The 23,083-nt window shown below is 35.7% G+C and overlaps 4 protein-coding genes and 1 long non-coding RNA gene across 5 annotated transcripts; all 5 read left to right on the forward strand.

Annotated features, from left to right (window-relative positions):
- The first annotated feature begins 297 nt into the window (after window positions 1-297).
- On the forward strand, window positions 298-1,084 carry LOC103423217 (uncharacterized). The gene is made up of 4 exons (XR_003767214.2): window positions 298-425; window positions 509-601; window positions 715-823; window positions 940-1,084. It is a non-coding gene; the product is annotated as an uncharacterized lncRNA (long non-coding RNA).
- A 1,066-nt stretch (window positions 1,085-2,150) lies between these two features.
- LOC103423202 (casparian strip membrane protein 1-like) lies at window positions 2,151-3,439 on the forward strand. Its single transcript, XM_008361276.4, has 3 exons — window positions 2,151-2,486; window positions 2,806-2,929; window positions 3,039-3,439. The coding sequence occupies exons 1-3, from the start codon at window positions 2,218-2,220 to the stop codon at window positions 3,255-3,257; spliced, it is 612 nt and encodes a 203-aa protein (XP_008359498.2). The 5' UTR covers window positions 2,151-2,217; the 3' UTR covers window positions 3,258-3,439.
- Window positions 3,440-5,336: 1,897 nt separating this feature from the next.
- On the forward strand, window positions 5,337-6,749 carry LOC139190116 (uncharacterized). The gene is made up of 3 exons (XM_070809890.1): window positions 5,337-5,558; window positions 5,733-6,003; window positions 6,181-6,749. The coding sequence occupies exons 1-3, from the start codon at window positions 5,337-5,339 to the stop codon at window positions 6,747-6,749; spliced, it is 1,062 nt and encodes a 353-aa protein (XP_070665991.1).
- A 4,471-nt stretch (window positions 6,750-11,220) lies between these two features.
- LOC103449494 (casparian strip membrane protein 2-like) lies at window positions 11,221-12,550 on the forward strand. Its single transcript, XM_008388818.4, has 3 exons — window positions 11,221-11,602; window positions 11,864-11,987; window positions 12,140-12,550. The coding sequence occupies exons 1-3, from the start codon at window positions 11,328-11,330 to the stop codon at window positions 12,356-12,358; spliced, it is 618 nt and encodes a 205-aa protein (XP_008387040.2). The 5' UTR covers window positions 11,221-11,327; the 3' UTR covers window positions 12,359-12,550.
- Window positions 12,551-14,382: 1,832 nt separating this feature from the next.
- On the forward strand, window positions 14,383-19,371 carry LOC103449495 (mRNA-decapping enzyme-like protein). Its single transcript, XM_008388819.4, has 8 exons — window positions 14,383-14,726; window positions 14,860-14,900; window positions 14,986-15,035; window positions 15,829-15,973; window positions 16,440-16,496; window positions 16,888-17,008; window positions 18,040-18,522; window positions 18,894-19,371. The coding sequence occupies exons 1-8, from the start codon at window positions 14,568-14,570 to the stop codon at window positions 18,948-18,950; spliced, it is 1,113 nt and encodes a 370-aa protein (XP_008387041.3). The 5' UTR covers window positions 14,383-14,567; the 3' UTR covers window positions 18,951-19,371.
- The last annotated feature ends 3,712 nt before the right edge of the window (window positions 19,372-23,083 follow it).

A 23,083-nucleotide genomic window follows, 5' to 3' on the forward strand; every position in this document is an offset into this window, starting at 1 on the left:
TTTCTGTCATTTTCATTATTGTTGATGCAGGAATCGATAATCATAAATCCTGACATTGTAGACTTATAAGATGCTGGTTTTGCTATGTCATTATCCTTTACTGTGTTCTATTACATGCCAGAGTTAATTTGTTTGTTGGAATTACATATTGGTCCCCTCTTCTTTTGCATTGTTCAAAGTTGTTTCTCCCTTCATGTTTTGCATTGAGGAGATAATCAAATAGTCCTGCATCCATACTCTTTTCATAGGAAACTGTTCATATGATGCAGATCTTGCTAAACATTTAGTAGCTATGCTGCAGAATGTTCTTTGGAGCTGTGGAAGTGTGAGAATATCTTTCTCTGGGAGAACTACCGAACAGGTGTCCAGAGTTTTGAGGAAAGAATTCAGTACTAATCCCAAAGTCTACATTTGGGATGGTGAAGGTAGTTAGTTATCATATTCTTTGGATATTATGCACCTATAAATGCTCGAAAGTGAAACGTTATGTTATATGTAATACTGCTAGGTCGCAATCCACATATGGGCCATCTAGCCTGCACCGATGCTTTTGTCATTACCGCTGATTCAGTCAGTATGTTGAGGGAGGCTTGTATTACCGGTATGTTATGAGTATGATGAATGACGAGGGCCAACTTAATTATTCATAGCTGTGTAATAAATAATTCCTGTAGTCAATTCATGTGTTCTAAGAGTTTGTCATGTTCGCTTCAGCAAACCTGTTTATGTGATTGGTGGGGAACACTGTACATGGAAATTCGCAGACTTCCAGAACTCTCTGCAGGAACGAGGAGCTGTTCGACCATTCACCGGTAAAGAAGATGTAAGTCACCAAACATCAGTTCCTTACTTTTTTCATTTAGTAAATGAGAAAAGAAGGGATCTAAGCAGCTGTCTAATATGAGGTTTTCGAACTTCCTCTTCTTTTTTTTTGAGTAGATGTCCCAGCGTTGGAGATATACACCACTCAATGACACTGCCGATGCTGCGAGGCGGGTGAACAAGACACTTGCTGAGCGTGGATGGAGTATACAACTAAACTAACCTAAATGAGCTTTGCCAAGCCACTTAATACTACGGTCCAATGATATTCTTCTTCATTTGTAAGTGAGAGGTCTTAGATACGATTATCGCCAAAGAAGAATTCAAGATTTAGCTCACTCCCCCCACTCCTTAGTGTAGATAACATTGAATGTATTAACATAAAAAAGAGCTTTGCCAAATGTCAAACCCATTGAAATGGAGTAATTTAGTTTTTAGTTACAACATATAGCAGCGTGTGATTGACTTGGTCTACTGCCAGATTTCCATGTTTATAGAAGTTTTTCGTCTGCACTCTATCCAATTTTGCGTAATTTATCTTTACCAACTAAAGAATTGTACACATTTCTTATTATATTTGGCTGTTTCATTCCCTAGTGACACCCGAGTTGTTAAGGGAAGGCACTTCCCTTCGTATCGCTTCATCTCCTTCAATGTAGAATGAAAAAATTGAAAGAAGAAAGATCATGGACACTTGCATTACCAAGATATTAAAGTTTGATACAGTTATTTCAACACTATTCATGTCAATGTGACAATTTTTTAGTAACTTACTCTACATGCCAATCCACATATCGCTTTTACAGAAATTTCTCTCCATTATCCTAGCCATTAAAGTCAACCTTAAAGTGATGCAAATAATAATGTGGTCTTACACTGAACAATTGCAGAAACCGTACGTTACATTGTTGGGTTAGGGAGGGCTAGCTGTGGTTTAGTTGAGTGAATAAAGAGAATAAAACTTGCTTAGTTAGCTGATTGCCCTTTTGACTATAATTATACTAATCTTAAATAAAATCCAACTTCCTTCTTCTGCATAATATTCATCAAAGGATAAAAGTGCATAAAGTCTCCTATCCACTCCTCCTGAACAACGTATTATTTATATAATATTATATTCCTTGAAGTGGTTACACCTTGATCCATTTGGCAGGTAAAATCTCTTCCCCTGCTCTTCTATCAAAAAAAAAAAAAAAAAAAAATTGTAATTGAAAATTGAAATTGACTAATTTTAATTAATAAACTAATTAAACTCTTATTATTTGGTGCACTATATAAAGCTTATCATGTGTGAACCATTTTCATCACAAGCTTTTGAGTCTCTTCTCCTCAACAATTCCCATTTCCAAAGCTTCAGTGTTCTGTTTTATCATCTCTATCTCTCTCTCTGTGAAAATGAAGAGTGGCGGCGACTCGACCACCATTGATGTTGAGGCAAGAAGTCCTTCCAAAGGAAAAGGGCCTGTTCTGGCAGTTCATCATGTGAAGGAAGAAAAGGGAGGAATGAAGAGAGGGATGGCCATAATCGACTTGGTATTGAGGATTGGTGCTATAGTGGCTGCTCTTGCTGCTGCTGCCACCATGGGAACCAGTGATCAAAACCTTCCTTTCTTCACCCAGTTCTTCCAATTTGAAGCTAGCTATGATGACATGCCTAGCTTTCAGTATGTTCCCATTTTCCTTCCGCTTCTTTTTCCATTTGGTGATAATTTCACAAAAGAAAATGTTTTATGATATTATGATATTCTGGTATGTTACATTGTCAAATCATTAATCTAGATTATTGAACAAATGAACTATTATGTCTTGTTTTTGGTTAATAGTCTAACATGTTACGTTGTCAGACTGTCAATCTGAATCGTTAATAAGATGATGGTAACAGAATGATAATTTAACAACGTAACATTTTGGATGTTTGAAAAGGACAACATTACCCTTGCGTACTGTACGGTACATTGATCTAATATCCATGCATGCATGCAGGTTTTTCCTAATAGCAATGTCAATTGTAGCTGGCTACTTGGTGCTCTCACTTCCCTTCTCCATCGTCTCCATCGTTCGCCCCCATGCAAGTGGACCAAGGCTCTTGCTCCTCATCCTTGACCTTGTAATTACATTCCTAACCTCTCTATGATTCATGATTAGCTCGTAATAGTCATACATTGTTAATCTGATTATAATTAACTTGATTGAAATTGTGATATATATCATGACAGGTGGCACTGACTCTAGCCACTTCTGCTGCTGGGGCTGCAACATCCATAGTCTACCTAGCCCACAATGGCAATGCAAGCTCCAACTGGCTAGCCATCTGCAACCAGTTTGGTGATTTCTGCCGGAACGTGAGTGGGGCTGTGGTGGCTTCCTTCGTTACTGTCGTCACCTTCATGTTCTTGATTCTGCTCTCTGCTTTGGCTCTCCGAAAGCATCACTGACAAGAAGAAGAAGATGGAAGGGATTAATTAAAGATATCTTCCAATTTGTTATTGTTAACGCTGTTTGTGATTTTGTTTTGGTGTTTTCTGCAAAACTACTCCTTTAATTGTTGCGCGAATTTGGTTATAGTTCATGTAACCCATGGAAAATTTCGTAATGAAATTTATTGCTATTATAATTTCTTACTCTAGTTTACCTTAACCTTCCTCTCCTCGGAACACATGTATGCAGAATGACTTTTTTTGAAAAGTGTCGATAACAATTTTCAAAGTTTTTTCATTTTTTTGGATGACAATCTTTACACAACATGAAATAAAACTCGAACTTAACATGAACGAGTGGATTAGGTAAGTTGATTAGATACGGTACTTAGACTCATACCCATAAGTAACATGACCTATAAATACTAATACATGAATTATTCGATTTTGACATGACCCATTTAACCACCTTTTTTGTTATGACTGTTAATTTGATTTAGAAATATAATGACAACTTGTCATAAGTTCTTAATTAACTAAAACATACTACGGGAAACATAAGCTTATAGCTCAAGTGACAAAGGCCCGTTTCCAAATGTTTTATTAAAAACAACTTAGGCTTAGAAGCATTTTTATTCCTCTATAAGAAACATATAAAAAATTAAATCACTTTTAAGTTTTTGTCACCAAACATGATCGGAAACGCTTTTAATTATTTTAAAAGTAGTTTTAAAATGGGCCAAAGAGCACTCATGCATTTGAAGAACATTTATCTTTTTACTTAGGCTTAATTGTACCAATGGTCTCTAAACTTTATCGTAATTTTTAGTTTAGTCCATGAACTTCTATATTAGTTGTTTCAATCCTCCAAATTAACCATCTATTGCGCCATTAGTTATTTTCACTAACACAGTCTATTTTTCCATAAATCTAGAGTTCAATTAGGAATTTCAACTTAGGAGTTTAAAAAAATAAATAAAACAATATAAAAGTAACAGTCCCATTTCTGAGGAATATTTGAGAGATCATGGGTAGGGCCCGCCCCATATCTTCCCTTATAGATTTTTTTCTACAAAATCATTCAAATCCGAAATCATTTTACCGTTGGATTAAATGATAGTCATATTAGGGTTTCTTTAAACAACTGTATTCATTTATTTTTTTTCACTAAAACTAAATGTATTAATGGTTCTGAATTGTCTATTTTTTCAATGATGATATATGAATAATGTATAAAAATACAGACGATTTGAATTGTTGAAAAAAATTACAGAACAAGGACCGCAAAATGTCGCTCAAATAAATATTATTTGAGGATCCCTCAACAGAAGAGGACTCTAGAACATTAACAAACAAAATGAAAATTAAAACAACATGAAAAATGGACCATAAGAGCAACTTCAGTGTAGGAGCCCTCCTCCCAGGCTATTCACTAGTTAATCCATCCAATGAATAGTAACTGCCCTTAATAAACAGTAATTTCCGTGACAATTGCCTTTTGCATCTCCACCCCTGCACTGAATAGCCTTGGAAATTGGTAATAAAATATTATTATTATTATTTTTATTTATAAAATAATACATAATAATTTTATTTGTAATTTCAGATAAGATTTTTAATCGTTCTCGTTGCGTCACGTGTCATTTTCTAAAAAGCCAATAGCAATAAAATATTTGTATTTTTTTATTTATAAAATAATTCAAAATAATTTTATTTGTAATTTCGGATAAGATTTTTAATCGTTCTCGTTGCGCCATGTGTCATTATCCGCAAAGACAATTATTGGTGATGGATTTCCGATAAGATTTTTAATCGTTGTCGTTGCGCCACGTGTCATTATCTGAAAAGACAATTATTGGTGATGGATTTCCGATAATATTTTTAACCAATCACGTCGTGCCACGTGTTATAATCTGATTACAATCTTTGAGGCTAGATTTCCACCAGATTTTTAACGAATGACAGCATGCCACGTGGCATTATCTACAACCTAATCCTTTCTGAATCCTCCATATAATCCACCATCCATCCTCAGAAATCTCACACCAATTTCTCAAGAGCTCTATCATTATTCATAGTTTTTGCTTCCTTCTTACAATGTCTTCTTCTTCTACAAAGATGATGTGGGAAATTGATCAAGAAGAGGAAGAATTATTTAACCAATCAGATGGAATGTTCAATGCCGATGATTGGGCCCAAAATGAGATGGAAGAGGATGACGAGCATAGACGGAGAGATGACGAATCAAGAATGGCAGGAGCTTCACACTCCTGTCGAGTCATCCAAGCTGCGGCTCATATCTGCAGGCCCAACCGTGCTGTAAACATTGATAGAAACAAGCGACGACGAGGTGAGGAGCTCTTGGACGATTATTTTGTCCGTAAAAGTGCATTCCCTGATACGTACTTCCGACGTCGTTTTAGAATGGAACGACATTTGTTCAACAAAATCATGGGCGTTGTTTGCAACCATGATTCTTACTTTGTGCAAAAGCTGGATGCTTTTGGTGCTATGGGTCTTTTGCCTGAGCAAAAAATTACTGATGCCTTGAGGATACTTGCATATAGAGTATCTGCAGACCAAGTGGATGAGATAATGAGGATGGGAAAAATAACCATTCTTGAGTCCCTGATGAGGTTTTGCTCGGCAATTGAATCTATCTACACCACAGAGTACCTCCGGAGACCTACTCATATGGACTTGGAAAGGCTTCTGAAGAAGGGCGAGATGCGAGGTTTTCCAGGGATGATTGGAAGCATTGATTGTATACACTGGACTTGGAAAAACTGTCCAAGTGTATGGCAAGGCGCTTATGGGGATAGAAAATGATAAAAAAGTATCATTTTGGAGGCGGTGGCATCTTTTGATACATGGATTTGGCACGCCTTTTTCGGGGTTTCGGGAGCTCAAAATGATCTCAATGTCCTTACCCAATCCCCAGTGTTCAACGAAGTCCTACAAGGAAAGGCACAAAAAGTCACATACTGGGTCAATGGACATAAGTACGACGGGCCATACTACCTAGCAGACGGCATTTACCCAAGGTGGGAATCGTTTGTCAAAATAGTGCCACGTCCAAGAAGTGCAAAGGAAAAATACTTTGCAAGCTGTCAAGAAGGATGCAGGAAAGATGTGGAGCGTTGTTTTGGTATACTCCAAGCTCGCTGGGCTATTGTTAGGGGTGCTGCCAGAATGTTTGATATAGAGTCGCTTCGATCCATCATGATGATGTGCATCATTCTTCACAACATGATTGTGGAAGATGAGTACGATTATGATGCCGTTGATAAATATGAGTCAGACACGATGAACAATTCTAGAACACAAATATATTGTGCTCATGATGCCACCGAAGAACCCGCGCAACACGAGCCATTACAAAGGGATAGATGTTGCAATGATAGGGTCATTCAACGATATACTGCTCTTCAAAGGCCATATATGCACAATGCCTGCCAAATTGACTTGATAGAGCACCAGTGGGAATTAAAGGGTGCTGAAGATACTTAAGTTCATTAGTGTGTTGTTTTTATTTGATGTGTTTATTTTATTTTATGTGGTGTGTTTTTTTAGTTCATTTAGTGAGTTGAAATGTAATTTTGGTATGTTGATGTAATTTTATTTGGTGTGTTTTTTTGGTGTCTTGATGTAATTTATTTGGTGTCTTGATGTAATTTTATTTGGTGTTTGTTTTTATTTGGTGTGTTTTTTTGGTGTGTTGATGTTATTTTATTTGCAGTGTTTAAATGTGTTTTGAATAAAGTACTAAATTAAATAAATTGGAAACAACATAAAGTACTAAATTCAATAAATAACCAAATTAAATAAATACACTCTTAGTTTAAATAAAGTACTAAATTCAATAAATTGGAAACAACATAAAGTACTCTATTCAATGAATAAGAAATTACAACCCGAATAAGAAATTACAACCCGAATTGATTGGAAAATTATGGGTTCGTGAATGGATAATCATCACCTAACCAATTTGTCGTGCTAGGAAGATCTTCTTTTGTCGTGCTAGGATGATCTTCTGTTGTCGTGCTAGGACCATCTCCTCTTAATCTCACTTCTCTTGCACGCCTCATTCGCATCACGTCCGCTTTCTCCGACTTCCAAAAATATTTAGAGTTTGGAAACTTCCCTTCTAAAGGCTCCTTCATAATGTTACGATCTTGTTCAGCCATTCTTTTTTCTCTTCTATGTTCCCTTTCTGCTGAAATAGTTCTCTTTCTCTCTCATCAGCTTCAAATTTTTTCTCAAAAGCTGTAGCTTTTGCATCCTCTCTAGCCTTATCAACCTCAAATTTTGCCATTTCCCGGGCCAAAGTCAATTCACCTTGGTGGGCAAGGTCTTCCATATACTTTGCATAATCTTTCTTGGAACCATTACCTTTTCTTTTTTAAGCCTTCTTACCTTGAGGCCTAATTGGAAAACGGGTCAACCCCGATGCTTGTTCAACGGGGGGCGTTTCAGACACTTCTTCTGCATCATCTTCATCATGATCATGCGAGGCATGATCGGGTGTAGAGTGTACTGTTCATGAAAACTTATGGACCGACAGACACAATTCTGAATTTAAGACAATCTTTGACAATATTCCAACATTCAAACCGGGTGAATGTTTTGTTTTTGCTTTTGGTTTTGGCACCATACTAAGCTTGTGCTTGAAGTTCCTACACAATGCGGAGGATAAATAATTATAATGATAATAGGTAACAAATAAATAATACAAACAAATAATTATAATGAAAGTAGCTAACAAATAAATAATACAAACAAATAATTATAATTATAATGAAAGTAGCTAACAAATAAATAATACAAACAAATAATTATAATGAAAGTAGCTAACAATTAAATAATACAAACAAATAAATAATATATTGTTACCTGATTCGCTAAATTTTCCCCACTTCAAAGATTACCACTAGCTTGTGCCAAGGCGTCTCTCCACGTACTAAACGCTTGGCTAAGTAATTTCCAACGACCGGACATCGATTTTTTAGTTCTTAGCCCACCCATTTTCTCAAGACAATTGGTATGAATAAGACTCCACATTTCTCACAACTGCATCTCGTTACCCGTAAGCGAATCACGAGTAACTTGAACCCAGCTAGTACACAACGCAACATCTTTAAGAAGCGTTCAATTCGTACCTGCTTGAGTAGTCATTTTGTTGGAAAAAAAAATTGGATTCAAACTTTGAGAGAAAGATAGGAATGTGGTTGAAAGTAATTGAGAAAATATGAAATTGTGGTGTAAGGTAGAAGATAATGAGAAGGTATTTATAGAAAAGTAAAATCAAATTTTTTTATAATTTTTCATAATTGTTTTTTCGGATTTTAAAGAATTTTTTACATTTTAAAAAAAAAATTATTCACCTAATTAATCTCTGCCATTGGATTTATAAAAAAAAATTGAATTTCAACACTCCAAATTGTGCCATGTGGCACAACGGTAACATTTTAGAATTTTTAACTTTTTTTTTTTAATTTACAAAGCCTAATAACGTGGACCGTTGATCTTAGATCAAACGGATGAAATTAAATGACAATTTTTAAATGTTTTTTACCGTTGGAAATCCAACGGTCCATAAAATAAGGCCGTTGCAATCGAATGAACATGGGGAAGCCACGTGGCTTCCCCAACGGTAACTTTTCAAAACAGGCGTTGTGGGCCCCATCGTTGTTTTTTTGTCGGAAGACACGCGCCTGACGCAGCCCGAGAGCCTGTAGGCTGGCAATCCACGCCGGGCCTGCTCCTCGGGCCTCGCCTGTCACTCGAGCTTCCCAACGCTGGAGCCTATCCCCCTAGCAATTTGCTCCTATTTGAAAGCCTGGCCCCCGAGCAACCTCCCCCACTAGAGTTGCTCTAAGAAAACAAAATAAAATGGTTGGACTTTTGCAACATTAAAATACTATGCAACGAACTTTGAAGTTGGTATGAGATCGAATTGAGGTTAGACTTTAGCAACTAACAAACCACAATTCTAATCTTTAGTGTTTAGGGTTTAGCAACTAACAAACTCCTAGATTAACAACATAATATGTTTATTTCATGGTTTATACAAAAAAAATTTCGTTGTGTTTTGTCCAACAATATGAATTTTTTTTTTCTTTGCATAAAATATAAGTTTGTGAAAGATGTTCCGTACACATTTTTTGTAGGGGTTGAGATGAAATTCTAATTTTCATACAGGGAGACCTGACATTCGTGTCGTATTTTTTATGTTCGTGTTGTTTTTGTGACATACCCGATATCTTAACGGGTTGTATCGTATAATACCCGTTAAAGTAAACGGGTAATATGATCCAACCCGAAATCGACCCATTAACATTATCAGGTAATATGACTCAACCCGTTACTTGTTAAAGAAAATAAATTTTAAATCAATAAATAATGAAAATGAAAAACATAATTTGGCAAAAAAAAAAATAATAGAAAAGATAATACTAAATTAATATATGCATACCAAATTGTCACATAAATATTATTCCAAAACATAAAAAAAAACATTTATTTGTCAAGTATTACGTACTCCAAAATAAGAGTCTAATGAAAAAATATTAGTATATTACTACAAAACACCAAATGTTAAGGATATACAAAATGAAGAGAGTTGTGTTTCAAGGTTGAGGAACCTTGCACGTTTATATATGCTTTCATATTAAACTTGTACATTAATGATTATTAATTTTATTTATTTTGAACTCCCTTAAAAACACTATTCATGAGCCTTTGCATATTTTTTCACATTTTTTGCACTTGTAAAATAATTATTATAATTTTTTTAATGTGCTTTGTATTTTTAAATTACTTGATATTTTTATTTTTAATGTGTTTTATAGTTTTTTTTAATTACACTCTTTGCTTATAGCATACTATAAAAATAAATAAACAAAACTTTAATTTTTTAAATATGTACAAAATAATAATACAATAATACATATAGTCAGTTTTTTTAGTAGTTTAAAAAATTAAAATAATCAAAATAATTTTTTTCATATCGTGTCGTAACGGGTTTCCGCGTGTTATCTTTGTGTATACCTGTTAATGACGCGTTATTAATGGGTTCTTATTGTGTGACCTGATAACGGTCCGATTAGTTATCATGTTGATCCAAAACCCGATATTTTCGTGTTGTTTATATGTCGTGTTAACGGATCGCGTAAGAAATTATCAGCTTAAATATATACTTAATTTCGGCCTTTTACGTTTTATCATACATTTTTCATCATACATTTTTCAGGCTTTGTATATTGGTCCACCCACAGGTGAGATCTTGGTTCCGACCCTGAGTATAAGACATAATTAAATTAACTAATAAAGCAATTAATATAGGAGTTCAGGACTAAAATTACACTCGAAGTAGAATTCAAAGACCATTGGTGGTGCAAGGGGATACACCACGTGTTTTTATGTAAGTGATAGGAAACTTTATTATTTAAGTTATTAATTTTTTAACACACATATCCTATCATTGTATAATGACACGTGGTATACCACCCTGTGTTTCAATCACATCGAAAAATCTAGCCATTGGTGCAATTAAACCTTTGACCTGAATTATAATAATCTTTGATAAAATCCAACTTCTCTCTTCTGCATTATATCTTGAAAAGCTAAAGTGCCCTATGATATAATAAAAACGACCAAGTAAACCACTCCATTACACCCATTTGATCTTTCATGGAATGCCACAAAGTTTCCTATAATCCGTCCTCCTTAATTAAAACCATATTATTTAGAACTTTATGTGTACGTAGTTTGCATATAATATTGAAGTGGTTACTACTTGATCCATTTGCCAGATAAAACCTCGTCATTTGCTCTATAGAAAAAGTCTAACATTAGCAACTCTTCTTGCTTCCCATTAACCGATTAATTTACAATTAAAATTTGTTCCATGACAAGTTTAAATAAACTATCTTCTTATTTGCTGCACTATATAAAGGTTCTCATATTTAACCATTTTCATCACAAGCTTTTGAATCTCTTCTCTTCAGCAATTTCTACTCACCTAGCTACAAAGCTTTAGTTTTCCTCCTCATTCCTCTTTAATTCTCTCTCTCTCTCTGTACGAAAATGAAGAGCAGCGGCGACTCGACCACCATTGATGTTGTTGCTCACGAGGGAAGTGGTACATCCAAAGGGAAAGGGCCCATTCTGATGGTTCCTGTAAAGGAAGGAAAAGGTGGAATGAAGAGAGGGATGGCCATAATTGACTTGGTTTTGAGGAGTGGTGCTATAGTGTCTGCTCTTGCTGCTGCTGCGACCATGGGAACCAGTGATCAAAACCTTCCCTTCTTCACCCAGTTCTTCCAGTTTGAAGCTAGCTATGATGACATGCCTAGTTTTCAGTATGTTTCAATCCTCCTTTCAATATTTGGTATGTTACATTGTTAGAATGTCTCTAGATCATCGAATAACTGAACTATTGTATATAGTGTAAGACTGGCAATTTGACATATTATGTTGTCAAACTGTCAATTTGAATAATTGATCAGAAGAGATGAAGCCAGATTAACAATTTAATTACGTAAAAATTCCAAATGTCTGAGAAAGACGACACTACCCTTGTATATTGTACGAAACGTTGATACAAATATCCATGCATGCAGGTTTTTCCTGATAGCAATGTCACTTGTAGCGGGATACTTGGTGCTCTCAATTCCCTTTGCCATAGTCTCCATTGTTCGCCCCCATGCAAGTGGACCAAGGCTCTTGCTCCTCATCCTTGACGTTGTAATTATAATTCTACCCTCTCTAACTTCATTAATTTAAAGCTTATATGGTAACCATTTCGTTTTATTATTATTATTTTTTTTTTTTTTTGAAAACTCACAAAAGTGGCTTTCCTAATCCGCGCATAATACTTGTATATATGATCACGACAGGTGGCACTGACTCTAGCCACTTCTGCTGCTGGGGCTGCAACATCCATAGTCTACCTAGCCCACAATGGCAATGCAAGCTCCAACTGGCTAGCCATCTGCAACCAGTTTGGTGATTTCTGCCGGAACGTGAGTGGGGCTGTGGTGGCTTCCTTCGTTACTGTCGTCACCTTCATGTTCTTGATTCTGCTCTCTGCTTTGGCTCTCCGAAAGCATCACTGACAAGAAGAAGAAGATGGAAGAGAATAATTAAAGCTCTTCAAACAATTAATTGCAAACGTTGTTGTGATTCTGTTTTGGTGTTTTTTTTCTACAAACTGTACTTGTTATTTGTTTTGTGAATTTGGTTTTAGTTCATGTAATTTACTTTGTCCAATGGAGAAATATCGTAATTGAAGTTATTGTTATTCTCTATGTACATTATTCAGTCATCTCTTACTCTAATTTTGGGATTACTAGGATTCTGAAATAGTCGCCTTTTGAGTTTGACGTAGGGGTGGTTTGGGAGTGGGGTGCTAAAAAAAAAAGCATTCATGAAAAAAAGCTGTGAGGGTTTTAGGTGTTTGGTAAACTGAAAAAAAAAAGCTTATTTTGGAAGCTGCTGTGAGAATAAGCTGAAATCAAAGGAAAAAGTTGAAGCTGCTATTTGCAGCTTTGGAAAACTGGCTTTTTTTCAAAGCACATGGAGCTACAATGCTCCTTTAATGAAAATACCCACTATCAAACTGTTTTTTTTTTCCAAAAGCACTTTTACAAAAAAGTTTACCAAACACTCTGCTGATTTATTTCACAACCACTTATTCTCACAGCAGCTTTTTTTCAAAGCACAACAATACCAAACCAGCCCGTAGTCTCTCTCTCTCTCTCTCTCTCTTAGTTTTTCTTACCATTGATCACGGATGTGTGCATAGTGACATCTTTGAACTGTCAATAATAATTCCCGAGTTTCTTCACCTTTTTAGATGACAAGATTTAAGACAGCACCAAAATAAAACTCAACCAAAACTTGATTTAATTAATAGATTAGGTAAGTTGATAACCATATGTACTTGACTCATACGTACCCATAAGTAACATGAACTACTAAGTACTTAGATTATGTATTACTGTAATATGGAGAATTTAATAAATGGTTATTACTTACTTCAGACTTGTATGCATGCATGCAGTGATGCTGATGACTATGCTTATGTCTATGGCCGTCGACAGTCAGCCGAAGAAGATACAGCCTTCTTGAATATGTTAGAGGTTTCTTTACTTACTTTAGACTTCTTGAATATGTTGTCGAGAGTTAAAAACTCACATACCCCTCTCCTCCCCGTGCGGCCGTGCCCCCTCTCTTCCCTCTCCCCCCTCAGCTCCACCTCCCTTCTCTCTCCATGGACAACAGTTGACGAGGTTTGTAGATAGAAGTCCACAGGTTCGATCGAGTAGACTACGTTGCCAATAAATGGATGGTTGTTTCCTCTGTGCATCGAAAGGCATTTTTAGTTTGTTAATTTCTTCGATAATTAAGAAATTATGCAACTTCTTCCCCCCTTTACCCTATAACATCTCAAGTTGAAAGCAATAATCTTAACCTCAATTACTCACAACTCACAAGAAGAAACCAGTAAACATCGGATTGATGCATTGCTTAATACCGGAAGACAATCACGTGGTACTTGTAAGCAATGAATGGTAAATAGAGAATCAAAAGTTTCATAAATGTAAACAACCAGTGAACATAAAATAAAATCACAAGAAATTTATCAAGAAAAAAGTTGCAGATTTCCATTGCTCTCGTTTATTTCATTCTTTCTTGTAACTTTGATTTATACAAGGCAGCCTATTTCTTTGGTATCAAGGGAGTAAGCCTTTATCTTCCCCAATCAAAATAAAGATCCAAATGTATAATAGTTTATAACTCAAATAATTAAGAGTGTTTAATAGTTTATAGCTCAAGTAATTAAGAGTGTTTATCTTTTCATCTGAGATCTCGTATTGGAATCTTCCATCTCCAATAATATCATTTATACCAAGAATAAATCTTGCAAAAATCGACTGAACATCTAAAACGAACAAAAACTAACACAACACAAACACGACAAATTCTTCGTCACTCTACAACACTAGATTAATTATTATTTTTTCAGCTAATTTTTTATTGTTTTTGAGAAACTAGATTATGATCCGCATGAACTTGACAAAATGGGCCTAGAGCCCATAAAACAACCAAAGGAGGAGGCGAGGCCATAATTGTAAATTCACAGAATTAAGCAAGCAAAGCAAAACCTGTGCAACAAACAGTGCTCTTCTTCCATCACACGCTCACCTCTTCTCTCTCTCTCTCCCCTCTCCCTCCGCTCTCCTAGCTGCTGTAACTTTCCCGGGAAAATTCAAAGGAAAATCACCGGAGCTAGGGTTTAAGTTTCTCCAGAGCCAATCAGAAATGTCTCAGACGGGGAAATTGATGCCGAATCTCGATCAGCAGAGCACCAAAATGCTCAATCTCACGGTGCTGCAGAGAATCGACCCCTTCATCGAAGAGATTCTGATTACGGCTGCCCACGTTACCTTCTACGAATTCAACATCGAGAGCAATCAATGGGTTCGTTTCCCAAACCGTATTTTCCACTTCCCTGTTTGGTTGCCCAGAAAATTATATGAAGATTCAAGAGTTTTTATAATTAATCCAAATTAATGTTGACTTTTTTAATTAATTACGTTCTGGGTTTTTGCAGAGTCGCAAGGATGTTGAAGGGTCTCTCTTTGTTGTTAAAAGGTAAATTTTTTTACTTTTTACTTTTTGTTGGGTTAGTTATACTGACAGTTGGGTTGCCTAATCGTATTACTGTTGTATTGTTAAGAAATACTCAACCGCGGTTCCAGTTCATCGTTATGAATCGGCGCAATACAGGTACGAATTCTTTATTGTCAATGTAATTTTATGCTGAAAGACATGGTCTTTTAATGCTGATTAGGGCAATTGGTTTCCATTTGGTATGATGGTATAGATTGCTGCTCGTTTTACCACTAAATTAAATTCTTGTTTTTTGACTTAATGGTTTGCTACTGTTTGTATCAATCTACATTACCATCTATCTGCAGTGTTTAAATAATTGTTTGGACAGCTTGTAAGCAAAGATAAACATAAATGATTTACTGGTCTTCCACAAAAATAAATAAGACATCTAAACTTATCATTCAAGCATGCCACTGATATGCAAATTATTCTCAAGATTTGCTTATATCTATTGATGAGAAGCTTGGAATATTCGATCCTTTCAGAGTGACATAATATTCATGTTCGTGCAAAGTTGAGAAATAGATAAATCTAAAGTCTAAACTCTAAAGTGTCATAAAGTTGATCAAAATGGAACTTGTTTCCCTAATTACTCATAAAATTTGCGTGACCCACATGATTTGAGAACACAACGTAAAATTTGTTTCCTTTCTCAGGAAAAGAGGATCTTGGAATTGTAAAAGTGTGTTATTTTGTCGTACTTTTGTATAAGGTCATTCTTTTTTGCATAGAATTCTTATTAGGAAGTCATGTACACAGTCTTCCTAGAATATCTGATTTGATCATCTATAAAAATGAACTCCTCTAATTATGTGGTAATATATGTTGTACATATGTTTACATACAACAATGCATATGTCCCTCTAGGTTTTTCTTATATTTTTAATTTTATGCTTTTATAATACAGATAACCTAGTGGAGAATCTCTTGGGAGATTTTGAGTATGAAGTTCAAGTTCCATATTTATTGTATAGAAATGCTGCCCAAGAAGTTAATGGCATTTGGTTTTATAATGCTCGTGAATGTGAGGAAGTTGCGAATCTCTTTACTAGGTACAATATTTTTCTTATAATTCTTATGCTTCCCATTTGTGCACAAATTGTTTATTAGTTTCTAATAAAGAGTTATAGACATTTAATTGCATAGCACATATTTGCAGGATGGTAATATCACATTACAGATTTTTTTATGATTATATGGTTGCACAATAGATTTTCACTTAGAAGAGTTTGACTTTAGAAAATTTTATGAGTTATGCAAATGCAATACATATATGTGTAACACAAAAGGACAGTATATGATGTTAAATGTTGAAGTTATCAATAGCAGTGTGACCCAGATGCATGCATAAGATACATATGGATATGCATGCAAACAGAGAACATAGCATGGGATCTAAAGCAGTAAAATGGTGATTTGGAATTACTGGATACCTTAGTTTCGTGTCTACATTAAGCTATGTGGATGTAGATATGTGACATTTACGCATTTGTATTCTAATGCCTTTCCTTTTTACAGGATCCTGAATGCATACTCAAAGGCTCCTCCCAAGTCCAAAATATCTTCAACCAAAAGGTTTTTACCCCCTTTCTCCTTTGTTGCTCCAATTGTGTTATATTATATTACTTTCTGTATTCAGATTTAGAATTTGTTCTTCAATCTTAGCCACATAAAATTAACTTCATCATGGATTGTTGCAATGTTAGATAACTTATATAATATATTTCTGCAAAAAATAAATAATTGGTGGCAAGGGCCTCTTAAGTTTGATACTATCGTTGGTATGATTCGTCTTCTCAAGTTCAAGTAATTTCTAATATTTCTGTATTTCATCTTCTCTTTTATCAATATATAATACCATTTTTTTCTGCATATCATGAGTCACATCATTATCTTGGGTTTTTTTATTGAGTAAATTGTGTCTTCATTGTTGCATCTGGTTTACTTTCTGCTTATTAAATTGTAGTGAGTTTGAAGAACTTGAAGCAGTCCCATCCATGTTGGTCATGGAAGGGCCGTTGGAGCCATCATTGAATGCCCCTGCTGTCACTGATGCACCTGAAGATTCTTCCTTTATAAACTACCTGGTATGATTTCATGCATGGTGGTTTTCCGATCTGCTTACTTTGTTCTGTAGGAAATGTTCCCTATGGATGAGGGATTTGAAAGTACCTAGTGATGTAGGATAAATTAGTTAGGTATAAACTACAGAATATTAGATAGGGGTGTGATATCCACACACTCCTTTTTACTTCTCACACACCCCTCTAATTTTCGGCCGTCAGATCAGATGAAATGAAGAAGATCAACGGACATAAATTAACAAGGGGTGTGTGGATAGCACACCCCTATTAGATAAAGGGATTTGAATCTAGAAATGAATCCTTTCAAGTTGTCATTTGCAAATCCCTCTCAATTTATTGCATCCAGTCATTTTAAATCCCTCCCTCTAATCTTTTGTGGTGCAAATTCTTTAAGTCATAGGCATACCTGAAGAACTCACTGTTTGGGTTGTTTGAATGAATTGCACCCGGTTCCTAAGCGTTTTCCTCTCTCTAATGTATTTGGAGGTGCTGAAGTTGAGTGGACTTTATTTCAATCCTATTCCTCAGAGATGTTAGTTGAGGAAATTTTGGGATAACAAAGGCAGTTGTTTTTGTCTGTCGGATTCCTGAATAACGAAAATCTGATTCAGAAGCTATACTGATTACAGAAAGAGTTTGGGTGTGAGCTTAAGTACTCGAACGACATTGAAATCGAGGGATGTTTCATAGTGAATGCCCATGTGAAATGAATAAAAGCTTATTTCTTTTAAAATTAAGAAACTGTCTTTACTGAAGTAGAATTTACGGTTCGTGATGATGCTCTAATTATTACAAATCATATTGTTTCGGCTAAATTGGTGTAAAGAAACTATTTTATTTTATTTTATTTTTTTGGGATATGAGCATTCTGAAAAACTTGAATGATGTATTTGCTTAGACCCCAAGAGAATGATGTATCTGGATGTTAGCATGTCATTCTTTTCTGGTGTGTTGTCTTTACTCCTTATCTCCTTACTCATTGTAGCTTGTCTCCACTGATGGCTAATCATATTGTCCTCTCATCTTTACTGCAGGCAGCAATGAATATTGGAAATAATGCTTCAGATGCCACAAATTCAAGACTGCCCTATCAGTCTACTGGAACTGTTCCTGCTCCTTCTTATGCACCCAGTGCTGTTTCACCTCCTGCACCAACTCCACAAATACCACCACCTTCCCATTCAGTCCCATCTACGCCAACCCCCCTACATGGCTCCTCTGACCAAACCACCAGCAACAATCGGGTCGCTAATCTTATAAAGCCCTCTTCTTTCTTCCCTCTCCCTGCTTCCTCGCCTCCTTTGGTCATACCACCTACCTCTTCATCTGTGCCATCTGCTGCTGCACTTCATCCACCCCTGAACCTGCAACGCCCTTATGGCACCCCAATGCTTCAACCCTTTCCACCACCAACGCCCCCACCATCTTTAACACCCAATTCTGCTCCTCCTGCTCCCAGTGACGGGCCTCTTGTTAGCAGAGAAAAAGTGCGAGAAGCACTTGTAATGCTTGTTCAGGTATTTTCATGTTTTGACTCTTTTTCATGCTTGGATTTACCTCCTGTATTTCATTAAATAATTACCCAACATACAGTGAGCAGAGTTAACCTATTTTTGGGTCCAAAGCACGGCTACTTCTTAAAAATCTTTTTTTTTTAAATTTTTTATGAATTTGTGTACATATGTTGGCGGCATTAGTCTTGCTTATTTATGTATTGATATGTAGAAAGAAAAGAAGTCGGTGTATCAACTATAGATGCATCCTACTATGTTTTCCGTGGACTGTACCTGTCTCTTGGTTGTTGACAGTAGAGCATTTGCCCTCTGATGTTTTAAGCATCCTCAATCTAAAGTTCTCATGACTGACTCGGTGTATTGTTGTTCTCTAGGACGATCAATTCATCGACATGATATACCAAGCATTGCTGAAAGTGCACCATACATGATAACTTAGTGGAACCAGTGTGGTCATCCTCTGCTAATTCAATCGAGTACAAAATCGTGTAGAATAAGTTGTGTATATAGTTATTCTACTTTGTTCCTCAGGAATAATGGCAGCACAGCAGCATAAGGTGCAACATCCGTTTAAAACTTCTCTCCGCTCCGAGCTGGTCAACGTTCATGAGGAATTTACTTACTCGGGAGGGTTGCAAGGGTGGCACTCACTTGGCCCGTTTGTTAATCCGTATGTATCTCCCCCTGGACTTTGATGTTTGTAACACTTGAGTTTTTTTTCTTCAATTGATTACATTTCCAATGTTTAATTTGGATGAGTAATTTTGGTTCGTTAGGTGGTTTGGTTGTACTAGTAGTATTCAAACTTGTGTAAGGCACCTCTGATATACTCCAACACAAACTTTTTTGGTTTGTTTTGTTTTCATGCGCCCTACCCTAAACCAGGAGAGAGACCTTCCATGCGACGTTCTCTCGCATATACTGATATACGCGAAGTTCTTTGGTATGGCAATGTTCAATGTTCTTGGTACATTGAAAAATCTCTCATAAACCTCATCTAATAAAGTGGAGACCGAGTGAACTAGACATTGAAGTGTCATTTTCTTTGAGACAACCGATTTAAATGTTGGGTGTATTGATCAAATTGGCCCCCATTGGCCCCTATTTGAGGTCTATGGCTCAACTTTTACTCCACGATGAGTTTGATAAGAAAATAGTATTGACTCATTATGCGGCTTAGCTCAACCCTGAACACTAGTCTCGTTGGACCGAGGGAAGATAAGACCCTTGATTTCATATTGTTTTTCACTTGGGTCCAGCCTTCCTATTATACACCTTGTTTGGCATGTGATTTGTGCAGATCTCTCCAGGAGTGGTGACGATGCCCGTTTATCATTCGTTGTGATGAATCTGATGATGGAGCTGATTAGTGGTTTCATTCTTTCTCGGACTAGATTTGTGTAGTTTTTTTTTTTTTTGGTTGGTTGATCAATGAAATATCTCTATCGTTTTTGGAAAAAAAAAAAAAACATGCAACAACTGAGGGTGTTGGAAATGTTCTAAAACAATATTATTGTAATTACTCCAATGTTTAAAATATCGGTATCGGTGGAAATTTTGACATGCAAATTAGTGAAAATATGGACGGATATATCGAACATCGATATTGGTTGCTTTCAATGAAAATAATAGAAATTTAGAATTAAACTTCAGAGGTTATCAAACATTTATTTACATGAAATATAAAAGTTTCTCTGATATTTAAAATGTATAAGAAATATCGATGATATATGACAATTTTAACCTAAATTTAAAAGTTTCTCCGATATAAGTGAAGTTTAGACTTTACCCCCTATCTTTCTCTAATTTTTTGGATATTTTCAAGAAAATATCAACCGTATCAAAGAAATTTTAAACATTGCACTATTCTAACTAATCAATAGAAAAATAATTTGAAGTGTCGTTGAAAATATAAGACAAATGAAAAGAACTATTGGAAAGTGGCTCCATACGGAAAGGAATCCGGACATAAATTTTAAAATTGCGCTATTCTAACTAATTAATAGATAAATTTGAAGTGTCGTTGAATATATAAGACAAATGAAAAGAACTATTGCAAAGTGGCTCCATACATAAAGGTATCATCTTCAGATCTCTTTCATCTAATTCTTCTCATCAAACAATTCGGACTCTTGAAATTTGATCTAACAGTTAAAGTTATTATAATTTTTAAAGTGGGCCCCTATTTTTAGCCGTTAGATCAAATTTCAAGGGCCTGTATTGTTTGATGAGGATGATTAGGTGGAAGGGATCCGAAAAGGATCCCTTTCCGCTCCATACCCTCTCAAGAAAACAAAACACATCACCCTTCCTTTTTTTTTATCCGGATTTCGGGGCTCTGTGAAACATGTTCGTTCATCGTACATCGTGCGGTTATAAATCATTTTAATTTTTTTTATTTAAAATTGAACACAAACAACACCTAATGAAAACTAACTACACAATATACAATGAACATACACGATTCACGAATTTTCGGAATCATATAAAGAGGATCAGGAGAGGATTTTGTTGGCTATTTGTAAATGGCTTCCGTCGCGAGTTAACCGATGGATGCATATTTTCATATATTATTATCATAGATTTCCTTTGGATTTTGTCTATATGAATGGGTTAAATGCACTAATTTATTTTGTTTTAGTTTATAGGCATTCAATACGGGAGTTACGCGAAAAAGAAGTGAAAAATGAAGATTTCAGGTGTCTACAGTAATTTCAGTGGAACAAGAGGCTAACTAGTTGCGCGAAGACATGTGCATTACAACAAGAAGATGAAACCGAGCAGTTTTGGAATCAAATAGAGATGGGAATGCTATTCAATGGAATTTAGGAGTGAACTTAATCTCTAGTTTTTATTATTTCCGTTTATTTTTCATTTTCTTTAATAAGGACTTCAAGTCCATTAGTGATAGGATTTTAGTGGGGTTTTAATTGGATTTCAATTAGCCTTTAATACCCTTGCCGTGGCTTTTATATTAAGGAGATTCATTCTCCTTGTGAAAAGTCAGCCACAAAAACAAAACCAAAAATCATCTATTCTACATAGGGGGCTGCGGCAAGGAAGGCCAAGAGGAAGAGCTACTTTTAAGTTTTTCTTTGCTAGGGCTACAATGTAGCCTGATCATGAATACTTAATTGCTTTTTCATCTTTATTCAATATCTTTTGTTATTCGTAATGCACTTAATTTTTATTTAGATGCTTGATCACCATTTAGGTTTAAATTAGGTTGGTTTGATGCAAGTTAGACTAGATGACATACTTAACTTGGGTTTAGCTTCTTGCAATTGATACCATAACCACCTATTTGTAGATGCCATACAATTAGGGTTTGTGTTATTTTCCAACAATTTCCATAGAGCTTAATGAGTTCTTACTTGTTTAAATTCATCTAGATGTCATAGATGGTTAACATGTAAGGAAACTTTTGATGCAACCAGATGTCATGGTTGTTGAATAATTTAGAGTAAATCGATCAACAATATTGGAGAACTACTTGGGCATAACATATTAAGGGAATTAAGTAGAATTGATTACGGTGAATTCGGATGCCCTAGGTTTTATTTTCTTATATTTATAATTTTATTATTTCATGTATTTTATTTTAAAGTCATATTTCATTTTTAGTTTAATTCAAATCTTCTATCTTTTCTGTTAAAGCTTCCCAATTACAATTTGTTCCAATTTAGTTAGTATGACTTTTAGAATCACTTCGATCTCTGTGGGACGATATCCATGCTTATATGCTATACAATCATTCGATTCATATACTTGCAAGCACTAAAATTTGAGACTTAATAAGGTTAATTTTTGTTATCTAATTTACGCAACAAGTTTCTGGTGCCGTTGCAGGGGATTGAATTTGATTCTATTCCTTACTTAATTGGATTGTTACATTTTTTTTTAGTTGGTTTAGCTTTAGTGTTTTTTTTTTAGTTTTTTTTTTCAATAAAAAAAATTATTCTCCTAAGTCTCTTGTTAGCTTACCCATTGTTTTATTGTTTTTGCAGAAAAATGGAGCCACTTTACCTTGTTGCCAATACAAAATTCAAGTTTGGGGGTAGATTGCCTTCTACATCTTCGCTTGCATGTCTCCTTTAAACCCGGGAAGTTTCTTTGTCCAAGAGCTTTGTTGTAACATCCCACATCGCCTAAGAAAGTGGATCATCTAAGCCTTATATGTATATTTCTATCTCTATCTAGCACGAGGCCTTTTGGGAGCTCACAGGCTTCGGGTTCCATCGGAACTCCGAAGTTAAGCGAGTTCACGCGAGAGCAATCCCAGGATGGGTGATCCACTGGGAAGTTCTCATGTGAATTCCTAGAAACAAAACCGTGAGGGCGTGGTCGGGGCCCAAAGAAGACAATATCGTGCTACGGCGGAGTCGAGCCCGGGATGTGGTGGGGGCCCGGGCCTGGATGTGACAATTTGGTATCAGAGCCAATCCCTGGCCGGATGTGTGTCGACGAAGACGTCAGACCCCTAAGGGGGGTGGATTGTAACATCCCACATTGCCCAGGGGAGTGGATCCTCTAAGCCTTATATGTATATTCTCATATCTACTTA

The sequence above is a fragment of the Malus domestica genome, chromosome 12, assembly GCF_042453785.1.
Source record: "Malus domestica chromosome 12, GDT2T_hap1".
NCBI lineage: Eukaryota > Viridiplantae > Streptophyta > Magnoliopsida > Rosales > Rosaceae > Malus > Malus domestica.

What these genes read in the sequence shown, in the direction of transcription:
- LOC103423202 (XM_008361276.4), top strand. Translation starts at nt 2,218, where the DNA reads ATGAAGAGTGGCGGCGACTCGACCACCATTGATGTTGAGGCAAGAAGT. An exon ending in GATGACATGCCTAGCTTTCA is followed by an intron (nt 2,487 to 2,805) that starts GTATGTTCCCAT and finishes GCATGCATGCAG; the next exon opens with GTTTTTCCTAATAGCAATGT. An exon ending in TGCTCCTCATCCTTGACCTT is followed by an intron (nt 2,930 to 3,038) that starts GTAATTACATTC and finishes ATATCATGACAG; the next exon opens with GTGGCACTGACTCTAGCCAC.
- LOC139190116 (XM_070809890.1), top strand. Translation starts at nt 5,337, where the DNA reads ATGTCTTCTTCTTCTACAAAGATGATGTGGGAAATTGATCAAGAAGAG. An exon ending in TCTGCAGGCCCAACCGTGCT is followed by an intron (nt 5,559 to 5,732) that starts GTAAACATTGAT and finishes TTTGTGCAAAAG; the next exon opens with CTGGATGCTTTTGGTGCTAT. An exon ending in GATGATTGGAAGCATTGATT is followed by an intron (nt 6,004 to 6,180) that starts GTATACACTGGA and finishes CCCAATCCCCAG; the next exon opens with TGTTCAACGAAGTCCTACAA.
- LOC103449494 (XM_008388818.4), top strand. Translation starts at nt 11,328, where the DNA reads ATGAAGAGCAGCGGCGACTCGACCACCATTGATGTTGTTGCTCACGAG. An exon ending in GATGACATGCCTAGTTTTCA is followed by an intron (nt 11,603 to 11,863) that starts GTATGTTTCAAT and finishes CCATGCATGCAG; the next exon opens with GTTTTTCCTGATAGCAATGT. An exon ending in TGCTCCTCATCCTTGACGTT is followed by an intron (nt 11,988 to 12,139) that starts GTAATTATAATT and finishes TGATCACGACAG; the next exon opens with GTGGCACTGACTCTAGCCAC.
- LOC103449495 (XM_008388819.4), top strand. Translation starts at nt 14,568, where the DNA reads ATGTCTCAGACGGGGAAATTGATGCCGAATCTCGATCAGCAGAGCACC. An exon ending in TCTCTCTTTGTTGTTAAAAG is followed by an intron (nt 14,901 to 14,985) that starts GTAAATTTTTTT and finishes TGTATTGTTAAG; the next exon opens with AAATACTCAACCGCGGTTCC. An exon ending in AAAATATCTTCAACCAAAAG is followed by an intron (nt 16,497 to 16,887) that starts GTTTTTACCCCC and finishes ATTAAATTGTAG; the next exon opens with TGAGTTTGAAGAACTTGAAG.